Source organism: Rattus rattus, chromosome 8 (genome assembly GCF_011064425.1).
Source record: "Rattus rattus isolate New Zealand chromosome 8, Rrattus_CSIRO_v1, whole genome shotgun sequence".
Lineage (NCBI taxonomy): Eukaryota > Metazoa > Chordata > Mammalia > Rodentia > Muridae > Rattus > Rattus rattus.
In genome coordinates, this window is record NC_046161.1 from 84,261,487 (window position 1) to 84,278,642 (window position 17,156).

Below are 17,156 nucleotides of genomic sequence, written 5' to 3' on the forward strand. Positions count from 1 at the left end.
CTCTCTCTCTCTCTCTCTCTCTCTCATCATGGGCACAGACAAACAAAATTAGTGTCTAGTTCTTTGGAATAAAGCAGCTATAGTTATAAACAGAATTGATGAATTCAGTTATACAGAAAAGTGTATTTATTTTGTTTTGTAAATCAGATTAGCTTTCTTTTTTTAATTTTAAAAACATCAAAAAGTTAGTTTTGAGATTTCAGAGTACATTACTGAGATATAAAAATTGACATCTTTAGAATTTATTTAAAACACACTACACACACATATATACACATACACGTGCGCACGCAAACACACACACACACACACACACACACACACGTATATGAGCACTGCCTTTTCCCATGTCCTGCTTTCTAGGCAGCCCCTCCTTGAGTTCGTAGCCAGCAGCTCTCGAGTGCAGTACGTAACAGTGTGTTAGCAACTGTCAATCAGCAGTTCCTGTTTACGCCCACTTCCCGCTCTTTTATAAATGAGAAATTAAGTAGGTCCAGGAACTGGTGAGTGAACTGCGAAGGCAGCAGCAAAGCTGGAGTCAGACTGCGGCGAGCACGCTGCACACTGGGGTAGTTCGCGATCCTGCGGTTAGCGCCAAGAGCACCTTCCTTACCGATTCTAGAAAGAAAAAAACCATATTCTAGTATGTGTCTCTGTGTCTGCAATCTTTCTCTGACAGTCTGCCTCTCTGGATATTCATAAACAGAAATTTAATTTTGAAGTGCAGTATTTCAGAATAGAAATATAAGTAACTGATTAATTTTTCTAGAACAGCTTCAAGTGAAAAGAAACTAACTTATTTGAACAGCAGTTTTAAATATTACTTCAAAAATGTCGGGGGGAGTGTGCCCTGAGTGGTGGATTGCATGAGGAATTCCAGCCCCGGGTTTAATGGCAGTGTGGGCTATGTAGTGAGACTCTCATCTCAAAATAAATTCATAAATACAGAACTTAGTTATACAATTTTTTATATTTTATTTTGTAAAGATGTAAGCACTTATCCCTTATGCAAAGGAAGAGCAAAGAGACGCAGACAGTTTCCTTTTTAAAGAATGTGGCTTGGCGGTGCTGGCAGAGTTGGTCCTGTGGCATGGCGTCTTTCTTCCTTCATGGTTCTTTCTCAGCAGAATGGCCGTGTGCTCAGCTTACACAGGAGCAATGCTGCTGTTAAAGCTCGAATGTAGAAGAGGGGCAGGTGTTATCTTCACCAAGAGCCTAATGGAAAACACAAGCTTCCGGTATTTTTGCTAGCAATGATCTAACACAGTAAACTATATGTTACTGAACCTTACATGTGCGTACCCAGCCCCTCATAGACAAAGCTACAGAGCACAGATGGAGCAGCCCTGGGTTTCCAAGACACGTGACTCACAGTCCGTCTGCAGTGTTAGCCACTAGGGAATCCTTTGCGGAACTCAAGAGCTTCCCTTTCATATTTGCCACCTACCACAAGCATCAGCTTAGAGTCCTACAAACACTGGCTTTCAGCTGCTCTGCTGTAAAAAGAAACACTGGGAGATTTTTTTTCTTACAAGACATTTTTTTTTATTTATTTTTTCCGTCTTTCTTAAATTGGGTATTTCTTATTTACATTTCAAATGTTATTCCCCTTCCCAGTTTCCAGGCCAACATCCCCCTAACCCCTCCCTCTCCCCTTCTACATGGGCTTCCCCTCCCCATCCTCCCCCCATTACCGCCCTCCCCCCAACAATCACGTTCACTGGGGGTTCAGTCTTGGCAGGACCCAGGGCTTCCCCTTCCACTGGTGCTCTTACTAGGATATTCATTGCTACCTATGAGGTCAAAGTCCAGGGTCAGTCCATGTATAGTCTTTAGGTAGTGGCTTAGTCCCTGGAAGCTCTGGTTGCTTGGCATTGTTGTTCATATGGGGTCTTGAGCCCCTTCAAGCTCTTCCAGTTCTTTCTCTGATTCCTTCAACGGGGGTCCTATTCTCAGTTCAGTGGTTTGCTGCTGGCATTCGCCTATGTATTTGCTGTATTCTGGCTGTGTCTCTCAGGAGAGATCTACATCTGGTTCCTGTCAACGTGCACTTCTTTGCTTCATCCATCTTGTCTAATTGGGTAGCTGTATATGTATGGGCCACATATGGGGCAGGCTCTGAATGGGTGTTCCTTCAGCCTCTGTTCTAAACTTGGCCTTCCTATCCCCTCCTAAGGGTATTCTTGTTCCCCTTTTAAAGAGGGAGTGAAGCATTCTCATTTTGGTCATCCTTCTTGAGTTTCATGTGTTCTGTGGATCTGGGTTAATTCGAGCATTTGGGCTAATAGCCACTTACCAATGAGTGCATACCATGTGTGTTTTTCTGTGATTGGGTTACCTCACTCAGGATGATATTTTCCAATTCCATTCATTTGCCTATGAATTTCTTAAAGTCATTGTTTTTGATAGCAGAGTAGTATTCTCTTGTGTAGATGTACCACATTTTCTGTATCCATTCCTCTGTTGAAGGGCATCTGGGTTCTTTCCAGCTTCTGGCTATTGTAAATAAGGCTGCTATGAACATAGTGGAGCATGTGTCTTTGTTATATGTTGGAGCATCTTTTGGGTATATGCCTAAGAGAGGCATAGCTGGGTCCTCAGGTAGTACAATGTCCAATTTCCTGAGGAACCTCCAGACTGATTTCCAGAATGGTTGTACCAGTCTGCAATCCCACCAACAATGGAGGAATGTTCCTCTTTCTTCCATATCCTTGCCACACTGGGAGATTTAAAGTTGCAATAAACAGGGACTTCTGCAGAGGGGTTGTATTCCTAATAGAGGTTATTACAGTTAATTTTCTGTTAAGTCATGATCCCATGAGTTAGATCTGAAAATAAAATCTGAGGCTGGGTGGTATCAATAAACCTGAGACCTTAAATTCTATTGTTAATTTTGTTAATTTTACATCATTTTGAATTTATGGATCTGAATAAGATTATGAATGTGATTAAGACTCCGTATTATAGAGTATATCAAGTATTAAGTGTATACTGATAGCAGTTTGAGACGTACAAGTCAAAACCACTTTCAGGGGTATTAATGAATTGGTCCCTTAAACTTCCTGTCTGTGAATGTCACTGAAATATTTGACTGTTAAGATGGAGGCTTTATTAAGTATTTATGCCGGTGTTATTAATTTAAATTAGCTGTAACATTTGCACACTAACTTACACGTTTTATTTTGGAGATAAGTTGCTATATATTATAATGAAAATGTCTCATATTTTCACTTCATGTGTCAATGTAGAATAAAACCAAAACAAACCTGGTTCGTGTGATGTGAGTTGGGAAGAGGTTGCCTGCTGTGTTCTCTAAATGTGTTTTAATCCTGTATGGATTCTAAATTCTCATGTTTTAGGGATTTTTTTCTTAGTTTTTGTGCTTAAATTCGGAAACATGCATTTTAAGACTTGTTTGTTTCTTTTAAAAACAGTTTTGATGTTATATTTGCTGGTGGGCCTGAAGAACTTCTTAAAAAGTTCCAAAAGACAAATCATAAAATCGTCTTTGCAGCGGATGCGCTGTTGTGGCCAGATAAGCGGCTGGCAGACAAGTATCCTGGTGTGCACATTGGGAAACGCTACCTGAATTCTGGAGGTATGAACAATGCAGCTAGAGACAGGACGGCTCACAGCCCCTGTTCTTGCTAGGGAGTATCCTGAAAGCTCATGCACAGGTTAGAGCCTGGAAACCATTTCCCAGGAGCTGTCTGTGTATCTAGGCAGTGTGGATGCTCAAATTTCCACATTATAAGTGAGAATGACGTCTTCCCACTGCAGTTCGTTGAGGTGTTTTGGATATAGGATATGATGTTTATTGAGTTTTCTTTGAAAACGTTTCACGTTTAATCTATAATCCTGTGATTAAAAGCAGTCACTTGTTAATTTGGTCTGTTTTTAAATATATTGTGCTAAGTTACTTGTTTTGACTTTTTTAAGTCAAAATTTTAAATAGTTTCTGAGTGTACAGAAGTGTTGCATTCTTTACATGAATCACCACAGATTAAATAACAGTGATCACATATGCTCCTTAAAGATAAGAGAAAATTTGACCCAGGAGACATTATGACTATAGAAGATGTTTCCCTTGAACTGAGATTCATGCAAACACACAGATAGAAGGCATAAACTCATAGATGGGGGACATCATGACCTCATAGACGGAGGACATGTGTTCCACATGAGTGAATAGCTTTGGATTAGGTTGTGTTTTGTATTCAACTGTTTTTTCCTGAAAATAGCACGTACACGATATCCTGTGATACACATTCATCTGGGCAGTAAAAAGCCACTGAGGGAAATGTCAGAGGGCCCCATGGTGCTGTGGAGATGACAGACATTAGCACGGAAGTGATGCTGGCAGTGATCTAATACAGGGAAGCCTAGGAGACAGGGGATGAAGCTTCTGTGTGCAGCAGGATTGTGAGTGGGAAGGCAGGGACCATGGGCGTGTCAGTGTGTGGTTTCAGAGACAGTCTGTGAGAGATACTCAGAGGACATGAGCTATGACCTAGTGAAAATGGATCGTTTGGTCTTAAAACATGGCAGTAGAAAAAATGCATTGAGAATGTATATGAATGTAATTGTATTTTACTTATTTAAGGATATTTGACCTTAGAAGAAGGATAAGAAAATATTTTTTATAAGTCAATACTATGACCAACTAAAAATGTTACATTACTAATTTTTTATTTTAAAACATTACTCATAGTAATTAAAATGGCATTGTCAGGCCGGAGAGGTTCTCTGGGTCAATGCTCTCACTGTTTCTCCAGGTCACAGTGCCCAGATCATATCAGCTAGCTCACAAGTCTGTAATTCCAGTTCAAGGGGCTCTGACACCGTCTTCTGGCCAGTGTGCACACACATGGCACACATGCAAACAGGCAGACTGCTCACAAACATAACATAAGTCGTTTTATAAAGTATCGTCTCCGTGTGGTGATTCTTGTCTGTCAGTGAAGCAGAATGGCTGGCTGCATGTCTGCAGCTCAGGGGAATGCTTAGAAAATGATCCTGTGGTCCCTGGTCTTTATAGATACATGCCATTGGCAGATTTATTGCCTTGGTTCGAAGGCCAAGGGGAACACTCTAATTTTAGAATTCCCTTTTCCAGACAATGACATATAAAAGCTAGCCAGCAAAACAGTCTAGCTGGCACAGTAAGACTGGTTCAAGTAATGGAAAAAATTTAATTTCTTCACGATTTTTTGTAGTCAGTGACAACCTACATTCTTTGCCTACACTGGAATCTTGGCACGGCAGGAGACATTTCCCTCATTCAGAAGCAGTGCCTCCTTTTTCTTTCCCCCAGTGGGTCCAAGGAGAGCTACTCACAAGGTCGGAGGGATGCCACTTTATCCTGCTTCCTCCTAGCTAGCCTTCCCTTGGCAACCTTCAAAGGTTCGTTCCTGTATGTCAGTTAACTTCAGGATGCATGCGGCTAAAAGTATCTTTGATTATCTTGCTTTGTAATATATTATATTGGTATTATCTCTATTGTAGCGTGCATACAGGTATGTTAGACCTCATGGCTTTGCAACGTTGTCAGTTCTCCAACAGCGCTAACACTGACAGGTTGACATGCATTTAGGTCTTTGAATCCTAAGCTCTCTGTTGTGTTTTTGTGCGTTGCAGGCTTTATTGGCTATGCTCCCTACATCAGCCGTCTGGTCCAGCAGTGGGATCTGCAGGATAATGATGACGACCAGCTCTTTTACACTAAAGTTTACATCGATCCGCTGAAAAGGGTGAGCAGTAGCTTGCGGTTTCTCATCTGCTGTTTTGGCTTTCACCAAGTGGTCAGGGAAACAAAGGATTTTGGAAGCTGAATTGCGAATTATGTTTATTACCATCACAGTTGAAAACATACAAGTCAGCGTAGCAAGAGTAGAGTGGTGGCCTTGGTTTCCCTCCCTCCCTTGGGTATGAAAACTCTCTGTATCTCTCAGTGGCTGGGTCAGGAGCCTTGTTGAGCCTGGGTTCATCAGAGAGGAAAACAGTAGGGTTAAGACCCTGTTATTTGCCATATTGTATGGAAGGATACATTGAACAACTAGAAAATTCAGGGCCCAACACCGTCATACCTGCCCACCTGCTGTACTTCATTGCTAGGCCTCTGAATATCAGAATGAGGTGAAGACAGTAGCGATTCTGAGCCTGGAGACCAACGACAATACCAGACAATTATGCCAAATTTGGAGCACATATCTTTCATTAAGACAGTGTTTTAGCAATAACAAAGTAATCTATCATCTGTCTGTCTGTCTATATCTATCTATCTATCTGTCTATCTATCTATCTATCTATCTATCTATCTATCTATCTATCTATCTATCTATCTATCTATCTATCTATCTATCTATCTTTATGCAAGGTCCTGTTTAGTCCAGGCTTTCCTTGAGCTACTTAGCCTCCTGTCTCTGTCTCTGGAGTGCTGTAAATTACAATCACAATTACAACTGTGCCAGGCAGTACTTTGATAACTTTGAAATGGCATATTGATGAGCTCACTTCAAAGACAGTTTTTGATTTGAAAAATGACGTATGTCAAGCTAGAATGGGCATCTCTGTGAGACCTGTCCCTTGGAGTCTGAGGGTGCCTCACCGTTATCCAGGGGCTGTGTGGGAATATGGTCCTGTGCAGATAAATTTTAGTCAGTTTTATAGCCAGCGGGAAGGCTAAGGATGTTTGCAAAGGGGCTCGGCAGATGTCTCCGTGGGTAAAACACTGGCTGTGTCAGCTTGAAGACCAAGTTGGGGTCCTAAATATCACATGAATGCTACGCAGGCTCACCTGTAATCTCAGTGCTGAAAAACAGAGGCTGCTGTCTCTGGGGCAAGCTGGCCAGCTAAATTAGCTCAGTTGGTGAGCCCCAAGTTCAAGTGAGAAGCCCTGCCTCCATGTAAGGTGGAATACAGTAGAGAAAGATAATCAGTGTAGAGTTCTGGCTTCTACATACATGTGTGCTCACATACAGGTTAACACACACACACATACACACATACACCACCACCACTACCACCACCACCATCATCATCCAAAAGGCGGAGGGAAAAAAAGGGTGCTTTGGTGTGTATGTAGATCGTGGAATGGATTGATTATGAAATTCCAGAGATCATGACCTGAGATTCTAGGGAGGCAGAGACAGTGTCTTATCTCCTAGGTAAAATACTATAGTTGTCACAAACAGAGTAACAAAAGTAGTGGGCCTAATAAGATAGATGCTTTGTCTGTGTTTATTTTTCCTTTCTATTATACTAAATATAAAGAGAGAGAACATGGGCTCTGACAGTGGTGGTCTTTCTGCTCATCACTGCACCGTACCTAGCCTGGAGTGCGTATTTTCCCAGTGTTCTCTGTAGCTTCGATGACTGGTGGATCCCCAGTCTTCACAGACATATTCTAGACAGATAAAAGTCGGGAGACTTCACAAAGAAAGCCGTTGAAATTCATGGGCTCTCCTTAGTGAGCCTTTCTGGAGGGGTCAGGAAGTGCATTTGCATTTCTTTAACAAAATATTCTGTGACTGCACATTACACATGAATAAAATTTTGTGGTTCTCAAGTGCATAGACCATACTAAAAATTCTGGGTACTGTTATAACTCAGTCTGCCTCATGCTTTATAGAAAACATTCTTAAAATTGATTTAAGCTTTAATTCAGAGATAAAGCAAATGTAATTTGAACAAATTATTTAAATAACATGAGGTAACATTTTGTGCATTTTCTGTGCCCTATAAATATAATTGTAATTTTTCTTCCCTGCACACTGTCACCAGGGACGCTTGATGTGTGTGAGAGCAAGTGTCAAGTGTACAGTGGTGTCTATCTTAGACATCTGAATATTTTCATAATATGTTAAACAAGTATTTTAAAAAGTTGCAAATCCCCTCAAAGATAGATATATCAATATTGCTGGTGTTGGCTGTTTCTGTTGTAGTTTTCAGTGTTATCTGTTTTTCTATTTTTTTAGGAAGCTCTTAACATCACATTGGATCACAGATGCAAAATTTTCCAGGCCTTGAATGGAGCTACAGGTACAGATACCCATGCATTCTCTCCTGCATTAGACCATGTGGTACTGTAGCCAAGGTGGCAACCCTTAAAATGTTCAAAACCATCAAATACTGAATTTAACGTGGCACGTTTCCATATAGTCCTTTGGGTCACTTACCTTGGATGGGTAGCTGTGTGTTAATTACATCTGTACAACACACTGTTTGGTTCAAGTTCTTTGGATCCTGAGTTACCTGGAAGGGTTAGAGACCCTTTAGTAAATTGAAAGGCAATTGGTAAAATCTATGAATGGATGGTGGAAGAGTGAGAGTAGCTCTGACCATCTGTATACTTGTGAGTATGTATAGAGCGTGTGCATACCTGCACATGTGTGAATACACTCTCAGTGTGTACATAACACCTGCAAACTTATGACTGTGTGCACAAGGTGTACAACACCTGCACATGTGTGTATACTCACAAAAAGCACGTATGTACACTACTACATATGTGAGTACATTCTTACAGAGTGTATAAGCACACCTGTATACTTGTACACAAGCAAGCATGTCTGCATACTTGAGAGCGCATGTACAGAGCATGCTTGTGCACACTTGTGAGGATCCATACAGGCATGGGCACACACCTGCACATGAGTATATATGTAACATTTGTGTACACCTGTGCTTTTGTCAGAACTTGCCCATACAACATGCAGATACATCTGCACACTTGTGTGCGCGCGCACACAACTGTATACTTCTGGCTGCTCAAACAGTACTTGTGCACACACTTACATACTTGTGAGTACACACACAGAACATGTGCATACCTGCATATTTAAGTGTATCTGTACGGAGCATGCACATGTTCATAGAGAGGATCCTTGATTTTATTCTTTTCTAGAGATACATATACCCTAGTAGGACATGTCGGTACATTGATTTGTGTACTAAGAGTCAAATATTTTTATCTATTAATGCATTATCATTTTAAAAATTAAGAACGTGCTAGAGTTCAGCATAGTTCACAGTGCTGACCGTACAGTGATTAAGTTGTTCGGATAGAAAGCGTGTAGTGTTTAGAACTGTGAAGGGAGAAGCCTGGAGTACAAACACGGTGCCTTTCATGCCCCTCTATGTTTTTCTGGACCATCACAGCTGAGAATTATACATCCACCCGATCAGGTGCCCAGTCAACTATGCAAGTCTTGCTTAGACCTGGGAATGCACACTCACCACACACACATGGCTTGCTGTTTCTAGAACAACCATTCAAGGCCAGTCTGGGTCCACTGCAGGAGGATAAACTTTGATAGTGTGGCTTGTATCACACAACTAGGAACCTGGTCAGGAACCAGTGAAGCGGCCTTGAACCACTTCACAACCTAGCTTAGTGATAAGGCGTTTGGTTAGGAGCCAGCCTTTGTTTGCTAACTACGGACTTGGAGAAGACAGTTTCTGTGCAATAAAAAAATGGGATAGTGTGTTTACAAATCTATAGACCTGTATATGTTTGAAGTTGACAAAAACTTTTCTCTTTTTAACCCAGACGAAGTTGTTTTAAAGTTTGAAAATGGTAAAAGCAGAGTGAAGAATACATTTTATGAAACACTGCCAGTGGCAATCAATGGGAATGGGCCCACCAAAGTGAGTAACCGCGTCCTCAGTTCACTGTTTCTCAGTGTTGAACTGTGGCGACTATGTGAGGATCATCGTCTCTTAAAACCTGTGTGAGAAACTTTCATGTGAGCATTTACTTACATTGTCTTTATGCAGTATAGCATCTGGCTTAAAATAGGATTTTCCGTTGGCAAGATTATGACCTTTTATTCCATAGGTAGATACTTCGCTTTAGTGTTTATTTATTTGTATTTTTAGGAAGAGCAAAGGCCAGGGGACAGGAGAGCAGGCCTTATTCCCCATATTGTTCAGAGACCTTAGAAGAATCTCGGTTTGCACATGAAAAGAAGTAATTTCTTCAACTCTTTTGATGTATAATAAAAATGACCTCAATTCGTGCCCCCAGATCATAATGTGTAGCCACTGTGACCTTCAAGAATAGCTAGCTCTGGTTCAGGATCGGTCCTCGGCAAGTGCAAATGACATCACACTTGGAAGTGCTTTGAAGAGTCAGGAAGTTCTAGATCCAGTGCCCTGGAGCCCAAGGCAGCCTCGCCCTGTGAGCAGCTTTCCACACCTTGCTCAGCAGCCAGCAGAAATGTCTCCAATTATGAGGAAAACAGATGCCCTGGTGTGTGGGAATTGGGAGGAGGTGGATAGTCTCTGCCATGGATGACAAACGGGAGGACATTTCCCATCAAAAGAACTGTTTCTCAACAGCTTACTTACTCTAGAAACAAAGGGCAGAAGGTGGAAAGTTACAAGATCAAATTTTAATTCTAAAAACAGAAGGCACAAATGCCCCTTTGTGCTTTACCCCTTGGAGTTCCTGACCATTTTCATGTTCATACCAAGGATCTAGTAGATGAATTCATGGCATAAATGTTAAAGTTTTTATTTCTAAGTGGGAAAGTTGTCAGTCAAATGTTGTGAGGACTTTCTTAATGTGTCCAATTATGTATTTCAATTCATGTTTTACATTTTCGTGCCCTTTAAAAGTTACACATATCAGGGTGTCCATTTTTATATAAGTATGTCTTATTAGTCACTAATTATTGGACAATCAGAAGTACTTTCTGTGTTTGTTTCTGTTATACATTTAAAATGTCACCATTGGCCTCTACCCCTTTTCAGAGGATGTCACTGTACAGTTCTGGCTAGTCTGGAGGCTAGGAGTGCTGGGGTTAAAGGTGTGCAACCCCGTGCTCAGCCTCACTGACCCTTGAATGTCACAGTGACTGTCATGGCCATATGGCTCCTGCCTTCAGAGGTACCATGTCATCCACAGCAGATACCGTGTGCTGCACGTCCTTGTCTCAGGTTTGCAGAGGTTCAGTGTAGCCACATCTGTAGCATCCTAGCAGCACAAAGGCTTTTCTGTCCTAACGCAGAGTTTACTGGTTGCAGCAGCCTCTGATTGAAACTTTCAGTGCTGTGGAAAATGTGGCCCAGACTGTGGAAGGGCTCTGGTGAAGCGGCGAGGTCATCTGTGCTGCACTGTAGAGCCAGGAGGAGCTGGAAAAAAAAATCTGGGCACTTCCTTATGTATTTCCACTTCTGTCTTTAATACAGTTGAGTCTTTCTTTTGATGATCTTACTTTTGCCACGATGAAAAAAACATGATTAAATAAGCACAATGGGGATTTGAGGGGTGTTCTACAGTGCTAATGTATATCAAGACTGCAAAACGTGTAGTGACACCTAGAGAGTATCTCCTGCCATGTCCTGATTTCGGAGAGTTTGGAGTTATTTTTAGGGCTCAAAGGGAATTGTACTGAGCTTGCGTCTTGTGACCTCTTCCAATTGCTCTCAATCGATACTGAGAAGGGAGGGCCATAGTCAGGGAGCAGGGAGCTTGTCAGATGGGTAAGCAGCTTCTACTTTAGCACAACCTTGGTTTGTGCATTGGACATTTCCCATGCAGCACCAGTGTTCTGAGCAGCACTCCAAAGCCTAGTGACACTTAAGTCTCCAGAAATTGCTTAATGTCCTTTGGTGATGACGTTTTCTCAGCATTTGTTTTGTGTGATGTGTTAGGAAGAGATCACATTAACCCTGCCCTATTTACTGCAGTGTCTGCTGGACATTTAAACACACTTATCTCATCACTAAAGTGCTAACATATGATTTATGGAAATTGGTCTAAAATGTCTTATTTGCTCCTTTAATAGATTTTTTGACATATTTTTGCAATGATCATATTTTATTAGTATTCCTTTATCAAATTATATAAAGTAGTACAACACACATTGTAACCACATAGACCTTTCTAGACACAGTTTGAAGCAGTTAGTCTAAAGAGAGCTTTACTTAATGTGTATTTATTGTTGATAAATGTTAGTGTGGTTATTGGGATATGCCAGGTACAGACAGAATTCTGTGGAACTACGAGTATCCGGTGACAACACCGCAGTGGGTAAGGACTACTGCTCATCTGTTTTTCTTGCATTTACTAGATTCTCTTGAATTACTTTGGAAACTATGTTCCAAATTCATGGACACAGGAAAATGGCTGTGCTCTTTGTGACTTTGACACAATTGACCTGTCTACAGTAGATGTAAGTGGAAATTATTTGTTTCAATTTATATTAAAAATCTACATTGTCATAAAATGCAGTGACTCAGGAGAAAAGGCAAATTGTTTTATACCGTCCCTTGGATATTAGGTAATGGATTTATACTGTAAAGATACGGTGACTGAGAAAATCTATTGACTTGTCCTTTTGAATTGTTTTGAAACCACTAACAGCTGAAAGTTGAGAGAATCGAGCATTTACAGCATGACTGGGAGGTAAAGCAGCACAGGCTCAAAATAAAGTCTGTGAGGGCTGTGTGGCCGCGGTACCTGTGGAGCGGCAGGGTCCCCCACGCAGCACCCTGGAACTCCCAAAATGAATGCTTCATTTCTCATTGCTGCCTGAAGGGAGGATAAAAAGTAAATTGTCTGCATTTAGTAACTTCTGAATAGAGCTCTATGTCACTTGGAAGGAAGGATATTTTGGCCAGACTTTCAAGCAACAAACTAAACGTTTCCTATCTGGAAAGCAAGCCAGAGCAGTTCTGAATGAAGCTGCACCACAGAGATGTTTAAACGTTTGTCTTAATGTTTTCTGCAGAAAATGGTGTTGTCCTCTGGAAGGAGAATCAATTCCTTCTGTTTGGATTTTCCTTTCTAATATAAACTTTCTGGTTGAAGGAGAAAATGTTCGTGTTGAGGGTTTTTTTTTTAGTTCAACATATAAATAAGGTTTTTGTATATAAATAATTTCGTTCTAAATTGTTTGACTTAAAACTTAATAAAATCTGCTAGGAAAGGAAAACAACTTATTCCTAAATATAGTAAAAGTCTGTAGTCTCAAAATGTAGTGATCATTCAGTAGGGACATAGAAATTAAATATTTGTAGGAGTTAAGATTCCAGAGTCAGAATATGTTTAGATATGGGTCATAGCACATTTTTATTGGCTAAAATCAAATTTCAGTTATATTTTAATTCATTCATGCTTTGTTTGTGCGTATGTTTGTGTGCATGCTAGTGTGCACATTCTGTGTGCACATACAGAGGTCAGAGGACGCTTGCAAGAGTTTGTTTTCTCCTTTTAGTATGAGTCTTATAGGTCATAAACACCTTTACCGCCTTGACTCCTGGACTCATCTTACTGGCACTATGTGTGCATATTTCAGATACTTTTAATGTTTGATAGATGTTTCCCTGTTGTTGCTACTGTTAAGAAAAATAAACCAAGAACATTTAATGGCTCTAAGTTCCCCCTGAGTTCCATCTTGCTTTTGTATAATGTGGGATGGTTCATAACTTCTAAGGCATTAGGACATTGAATGAGACACATCAGAGAAGGTCGTGAGCTACTCCTGACTGATTTCCCCCATTGAAAGCTCCTAGAGGGTGGATGTGCTGCTTCTAGGGGCTTTGCATTTATTTGCTCGTCTAGTAATCAGTGTTTGAAGTGATAAGTCAAGCCCACTGGATCGGCTCAGTTTCCTGCAAACCTATTCTCGCATTCAGATAACGCAGGGATGGGTGTGAAGAGATGAGAAGAGCCAAGTCCACACAGCACGGGTGGGACTGAAGCTCTGGCTCAGTGGTACCGAGCTTGCTCAGCGTGTTTAGCGGCTCGTAGGTCTGGCTTTAGCCCTGTTGCATAGCAGTTAACTTGTATGTCTGTTTTTCCTCCTTACTGATACTCTTTTAAAACAGGGAGCTTCCATTCTCTTTGGTGAAAACATCACATGACCATCCATCGTGGTCAATGTGGATTGCAGTTTCATATAAAGAATAAAAGGGCAAACGACACCTAAATATGCTAACGTAGATTTAAGAAAATGCATAAACGTTTTCATTAAAACAAAATGTTAGTGAAAGTAGTGTATTTAAAATGTGAGGAAAAGAGTAAGATAAAAAGAGCCTATTAATAAGGTGAGATTATTCATTTCCACCCCCCTCCTTTCCCTTTCCCTTCCTTGCCATCTCTCCTTTCTCCATGCTCAGGGATAGTTAGGGTCTCCACCAGTGAGCAACACCCCTGGTCTGGAACTTACAGCATTCTTTCAAAACAGTTCAGCTCGGAAGACATTTCTTTGAGAGCAGCCTTGAAGGACATGAATCACAGAAGTATCCCACATTCATGTAATGAGTAGGATAAGAACTTTAAGTTCTACACCCAAGTTTCAGGAGGCATGTGATGTGATTTGATAAAGTCACCTTGACTGGCTTTGTGGAAATTAACTTACAGTGCAGAGCACATCAGTGCTTGATGCGAGCTTAGTGATTATGCTGACTTTAAAGTCTAGCGTGGTGTCGTTTGTTTGTGGTTTTCCCCCACTGTGATACTGTTTAAGATCTGAGCAGAATTTGAAGTCGGACTGATCATAGTTTGCTTTTGTATTTGCTATAACATGTAGGTCTATCCGAAGGTAACACTAGGTGTTTTTATTGAACAACCAACCCCCTTTCTACCTCGGTTCCTGGACTTACTGTTAACACTGGATTACCCTAAAGAAGCACTTCGACTCTTTATCCATAATAAAGTGAGTATTTCGCTCATGAGTGTCGTGGGTGAGAATTCTTTGGAAGTGACTTTCCTTGCAAATAAACCAAGTGGAAGGTTTTGCTTCCATTCTATGTTGAGAATTGAAAATTGAATCTAATGTTAGGCTGAGCAGCATGAAATCGACGGTTTCTGTAGATCAAAATGGCTGAATATTAGCCGTTTTCATACGACATGTCTGTGAATGATGTGTGTAAGAGCTTGTGTTCCTTTGCACTGAAGAGGGTTCGGGGCTTTCTTTTAGTGGATTTCTGCCATTGCTGATTTTCTAGCAATAATCCCACAGCATTAGAACTAAAACCACTTCCATCCATCCCAAAGTGGCATCTGCTTCACCAGAGAATTTGATGTTGTTATTTCTTGCAAGCCACGAAGCATGGTATTTTCTACTTTTGTGGTAATAATTTTGAATTTTGTTTAACTATTGCGTTTGGATGTCTCAGAATCATTTTTTTTCTGTAGAGTATTTTAAAATTTCAGAAACCCATCTTTCATAATTTCAAAGAGTAAATGTCAGACATTTGCCATCCAAAATTCATCATAGTAGAGATACTTAAAACAAACCCTTTTTACTTTCATGGTATTAGGCTTTTTCTTCACATTTTACCTGCCTTAAATGGCCTTAAAAAATCTTTAACGTTTCTGTTCGTCATTCTGTTTAAGGCTGTGTCTTGCACCTTGTGTGGTAGCTGACCTGGCCGTGCTATGATAGCCTTTCGAGAAGGCTGAGTTTGATTGTTGCATAAAACTCTCCTCACGGCCTGGTGCTGGAGAGAGAATCCCCCTGAACTTCAGTATGGCTGATCAGGCTAAACTGGCGGTTGACACTGCAGACGGGATATCTGTCGATATTAATACATCAAACAGTCTCCATTACTAACGACAGTCTCTCATATCATTGTATTGCTGTCTTTGGCTTCAAAGATTATTGTTACGTTTTTTCACAAGACTTTACATTCATAACAGATTAATATTTATTATATTTAGTAGACCTTCTTTTCTAGATTTTTATGACAAATGTATGGGATTCCTAGGCTATAAGATTTTTTTTTTCTCCCTTCAGTTCAAATTCTCTTGAATGACTAGGATTTGAGTAGCATTGCAGGACTTAACCAAGGACTGGATACTGAAATATTTTTGAAGCAATTCTCTTTTTGGATATTGATGCAAACCGATTTTATGTTTGGGGTGTGTGTGTGTGTGTGTGTGTGTGTGTGTGTGTGTGTGTGTGTGTGTTTTAACTGACAGTTAAGTGTATTTTCTCCAATTGAACAACTGTGAATCGTATAATTCACACTTTCAGAGTGAAGCATTGTCTTCATGTATAAATCATGATTGTTCTCTCTCTAACTTTTTCTATTTAAAATATGTTACAGGAAGTTTATCATGAAAAGGACATCAAAGTGTTTGTTGATAAAGCTAAACACGACATCAGCTCTATAAAAATAGTAGGACCAGAGGAAAATCTAAGTCAAGCGGAAGCCAGAAACATGGGAATGTATGTCTGAACGCTGTATGCCGAACTAGTGTTCTAATAGATGAACTTCATGAGAAAATTGTCTCAAAATTATTCCATTAAAGTTGCAAGGCAGCTGCCTCATGTCTGTCACAGATACAGCTCCAGGAGTCAGCTCTGCATGGGTGTGGTTACACAGGACGGCTATAGAAGTTTCTTACATTTTTCTTTAAACTGAGTCAAAATGTTTAATCAGTTTATGAATTGAACGTCAGATAAAGATTGAAGCAAAACAGCAGATAAATGAATATTATGGCTGCAATAGTGAATGACTTGCTTTTAAATTCACCGTTAGAGGCCCTATATGTAGTAAAGCCCCTATGGGAAATACAGGTGCTCCTACTTGCCATGGCTAATATTGTGTGCGCAGAAGAGCGTTGGAAGTCTGCATACGTCTAATAGAATCCATGTAAAACTCTGCTCATGGAGACGTCATGGCTTCAGAGAATGCCAAGCCGATTCTCCAGAAACATTTCGTAAACTGCTTGTCAAAGGGCAAACATGCCGTGGCTTCTTATCAGGAGACATTCTTCTCTGTTGCTGACTCTTACGCCTTTTACTGTGCAAGTCTGACTCATAGCTAGGGTTCTGCTTGGGATGAGCTTTTTGTACAGTCCGAAGTGCTTTTCCCCCTAACTGAATCATTAGCCAACCCCCTGAGTCCCCATTCAGGACTCCCTCCCTCTGATGGTTTGAGTGACTGCTGTAAGTCTTCCCAGTCAACTTTCCTGCTGGCATCTACTTTGAAAATGAACTTAAAGCAGAAAGTAGTCAGCGGGGCTAGTACTCGAAGGATCAAGCAGGCAAAAGAATCCTAAATGCATGTGGATGATTTCACAGGTCATCATGGTATCAGCACAGGCTCAGTCCTTGGTATTTCTGCTGATAACGCTGCAGGCTCTCTTGGAAAAAGATACCAGTCACCACCTCCAGTGAGCAGGCAGGAGACAACTG

The 17,156-nt window shown here is 40.7% G+C and overlaps 1 protein-coding gene across 2 annotated transcripts in view; it reads left to right on the top strand.

Moving 5' to 3' along the window:
- Window positions 1-17,156, top strand: part of Plod2 (procollagen-lysine,2-oxoglutarate 5-dioxygenase 2) — a 69,299-nt gene that overhangs the window by 36,830 nt on the left and 15,313 nt on the right. For both annotated transcript variants that reach the window (XM_032910672.1, XM_032910673.1), the window contains exons 4-10: window positions 3,435-3,598; window positions 5,638-5,750; window positions 7,977-8,040; window positions 9,551-9,648; window positions 12,078-12,179; window positions 14,541-14,666; window positions 16,063-16,184. In XM_032910672.1, the coding sequence (XP_032766563.1) occupies window positions 3,435-3,598; window positions 5,638-5,750; window positions 7,977-8,040; window positions 9,551-9,648; window positions 12,078-12,179; window positions 14,541-14,666; window positions 16,063-16,184 (789 nt within the window). The remainder of the gene's footprint in view (window positions 1-3,434; window positions 3,599-5,637; window positions 5,751-7,976; window positions 8,041-9,550; window positions 9,649-12,077; window positions 12,180-14,540; window positions 14,667-16,062; window positions 16,185-17,156) is intronic.